General features: G+C 45.5%; 2 protein-coding genes across 2 annotated transcripts in view; one reads left to right on the top strand and one right to left on the bottom strand.

Annotated features, from left to right (window-relative positions):
- T265_14784 (hypothetical protein) overlaps window positions 1-1,385 on the top strand; it is a gene marked incomplete at both ends in the record, with an annotated part of 39,998 nt that extends 38,613 nt beyond the window's left edge. Inside the window, one exon of the mRNA XM_009175233.1 lies at window positions 15-1,385. Coding sequence (XP_009173497.1) covers window positions 15-87 — 73 coding nt within the window. The remainder of the gene's footprint in view (window positions 1-14) is intronic.
- Window positions 15-3,146, bottom strand: part of T265_09215 (hypothetical protein) — a gene marked incomplete at both ends in the record, with an annotated part of 13,633 nt that continues 10,501 nt past the window's right edge. The window contains 2 exons of the mRNA XM_009175228.1: window positions 15-1,405; window positions 2,362-2,660. Coding sequence (XP_009173492.1) covers window positions 1,203-1,405; window positions 2,362-2,660 — 502 coding nt within the window. The remainder of the gene's footprint in view (window positions 1,406-2,361; window positions 2,661-3,146) is intronic.

Raw genomic sequence — 3,146 nt, 5'->3', positions numbered from 1 at the left:
CCCCCCCCCGACAGTCAACAGGTCAGTGTGTCTATGGCTAACCTGCCGGGCAACGCGGAAACAGTCACCCAACAACAGCAACACTAAATCAGCGAACGGCTGGTTAACGATAGAAGTCGGTTTGTGGTATGTGACCTGGCCACTAGCAACATTTGATAAGCACGTGCTTCTACGGTTGTGTAAATATAATCGATCCGGATCTTTGCGGACCGCTGTGCAGATAGTATCCTCCACATGTTTATAACGTTCTACTTCTCTGTGCACAGTTTATAGGCGTTAGGCGCCTCGACTCGGTTGCTTTGTGACCACCAGATTATATTTACCTTTCGAGTTATCCAGATATCCCACCATCGCGGACGATTTTGTGTTCGTACCCTTCCCAAAAAAATTTACATGTATACAGAAAAGAATTTAATGGCCAGCATTTTTTATTCACACCAAGTCCTTCTCAGTCCTGGCATATGTGTTCTGCTATCGCCACCACACCCCTCGCGCACGTTCGAATCGCCTTTACTCGGTTTCTACTGCTTGTATTCACACAGCCTACGAACACTTTCTCCCCAAGTTGTATACTCAGAGGTCCTAATATAAAAGTGGTTCAGACGAAATTACTGTTAGATTCTCATGTATTTTTCTTTCAGACGCTCTGGTCTCCCTTCTCTTTCACTAACCAAATTCCCGCAGTTAGGTTTGGATTGTGTATATTATTTTTTCTATACATCATACCTGCAACCAAACGATATCTCCACTAATCCCAACTGGAGTCCTCCAACACCCGTGTATCACCCAATGAACTGACTGCCTTGTTCACTCCATCCCTCGTTTCTTTGGTCAACATGCTAATCGGTTTTTTTTTCTGATTTACAACGTGATCGACTGTTTGTGCCATGGCGCGAATTCCCTACGCTCATTTACTGGCTACCATTGGATCACTGTCACCTGTAAAATAATCGCTTCATCTCTTCACTCTTCGCCCCCTTCATATAAACAGATGATGTTTAGGTTACGCTTTTTTCTCTCGTTTGTTTAGTCTTTTTTGGGTATCAACCTAGCGCTCTATAAGGCGATTATGTACAGATGAAGCGCACCTGTTTTTATAAAAAAGGATTTCTTTATTGAAATACAGGGAAGCAAACAATGGGGATGAGGAATATGTGGGAGCATATTCAGAAAACACTTCCAAGTACGTTATGAAAATCAACTCAAGAGGGTTTGCAATCTGGCGGTGTATCCGTATCCTTTGTTTGAGTGTTTCGGAGGTTCCCAAGATGGACAACATTGGTTTTGGATTGTTTTGTCTGGGGTTGTGGATCTTTATCTTGAGGTTCTGAGATTAGGGTATCTGAAGGCCAAACTGATGGACCGGCGTTCTCGGTATCCGGGCGCCCTTGATGACTGAGCTCATCTGATAGGAAAACGTAAATTTAACAAACTAGTCCAAACGCTTGCGCGGAAACCGTTTTAGTCATCATGACGTTTGTTTACTCCCTGCAGTCGCAGGCTTTGTTCTGGCGGCCCTGTTGACCTTTCAAACGATAGCTTATCGATTGATGGTACAAGCGACAAATGAACAGCGTTCTAATGATTCTGCGTTACTTCCGCCTGAATGAACCGAAATGATCTACTCAAGTTAGCTTGGGGAACTGAGTCGTTCGACTTTAGCAGGTCCATTGCCAGTTTTGTACCCACTGTCAACCACTGAACACATCTGCGTCTTGTCACGTAAATTCACGCGATGCGTGGATTCGAATTACTCTACAAACATTTTCTCGCAAGCACAACAACTATGGTCGCGAAGGCTACGTGGCGGTCAGAATTAATACTTTGCGATGCCTTCCAATCACAGGATTCTGCATGATTCGGGCGTACTCGATAAAGCGGGTTTATCCGCCGCCAACTGTTCGTTCAAGATGAAAAGTGGCCTCACTGAAACGCGAGCACGAAAATTCACGTTGCACAACGTGCACGCAACCGGAGGTACATCAGGTGTAAGTTAGTTACTTCGGACCCTCAATTTGTCATTGTTTCCCCATATGTGCCAATAAGTAAATAATCGTTCAGCTGGACCCCCTTTGGGGGCCTAGCTACCATGCCTTCGGAAGAAACACGAGGGACGAGATACTGCCAGGTTGCTCAAGTCTAGACGGTAGCAGTCGATATAGAGGTCGGGTTTGAACCACAGACCTGGTCAGTGGGCTCGCACGGGAATAGTTTTCGAAACGCTTGACAGTGACTTTTCTGCTTGATAAGTAGTTTATTACCTAGTTGAGGAAAAACAATCATTAGCAACTTACATTGGTGTTAGCGAGAGACCCAACTCTACTGCGATATAAATAGTGTTCCGTCAAGCTCATTACTTACCTCTGAGGTTTGTTGCAGTTTGGACAAGGATGTCGCCTTTTGATTTGCCCTCGGAACTTACGTCGAGAGCTTCTCGCTCGTTTGACTGGCTAACTGGTTCAAGCGGTGCTCTTTGAGCTAGCCACTGCTTCTGGGACTTCTGAAGTTGCTCGGACAACCGATTCGTTATATCCATCTGGTTCCATAATTCCGTTTGGATTTGCCTCCGCATGTAATGGGCCTTCAGCATCCTGTCCCGTAATCCGTCAACCAAAGTGGTCTTCTCAGTGAGCCGCCTTTGGAGAAGTGCAATCCGACGCCTGTAACATAGTGAGAACGCCACTAGACGCTGAGGAGTTTTTACGAATTTGTTGGTGGGTTCTTAGCACAAAATAAGCTACTCTGTTTGCGGTCACCAACTCAATCTACCACGTGCGGATGACGGTGGGGGTGGGATACCTCTATTACTGACAGTTCCGGAAAAACTAATACACATCTATGTACTATCTATGCACTACTAATAAGGTAGCTGAATATTTCTCGACAGCCCATGACCGGTTTCGCCCTCCTTGGGACTCATCAGGTAGGTGCAGTCCCCGAGTTCTACTTGAAACCAAATTGTACAAAATTAGCGATATACACTCATTTGCAAACAAATTCGGTTTTGCGAGAGACTCACCTGGAACCTAGCTGAAACTCGTTTGTGATGTTTCGTGCAGTTCAGTTTCAAGTATAACATAAGGTTGACGAAAACTCGGGGACTGCGCCTACCTGATGAGACACAAGAAGGGCGAAATCGGTCGTGG

This window comes from Opisthorchis viverrini (assembly GCF_000715545.1).
Source record: "Opisthorchis viverrini unplaced genomic scaffold opera_v5_266, whole genome shotgun sequence".
Taxonomy (NCBI): domain Eukaryota; kingdom Metazoa; phylum Platyhelminthes; class Trematoda; order Opisthorchiida; family Opisthorchiidae; genus Opisthorchis; species Opisthorchis viverrini.
The sequence above is the reverse complement of the archived record's forward strand: the minus strand, read 5'-3'. Positions and strand labels throughout refer to the sequence as shown.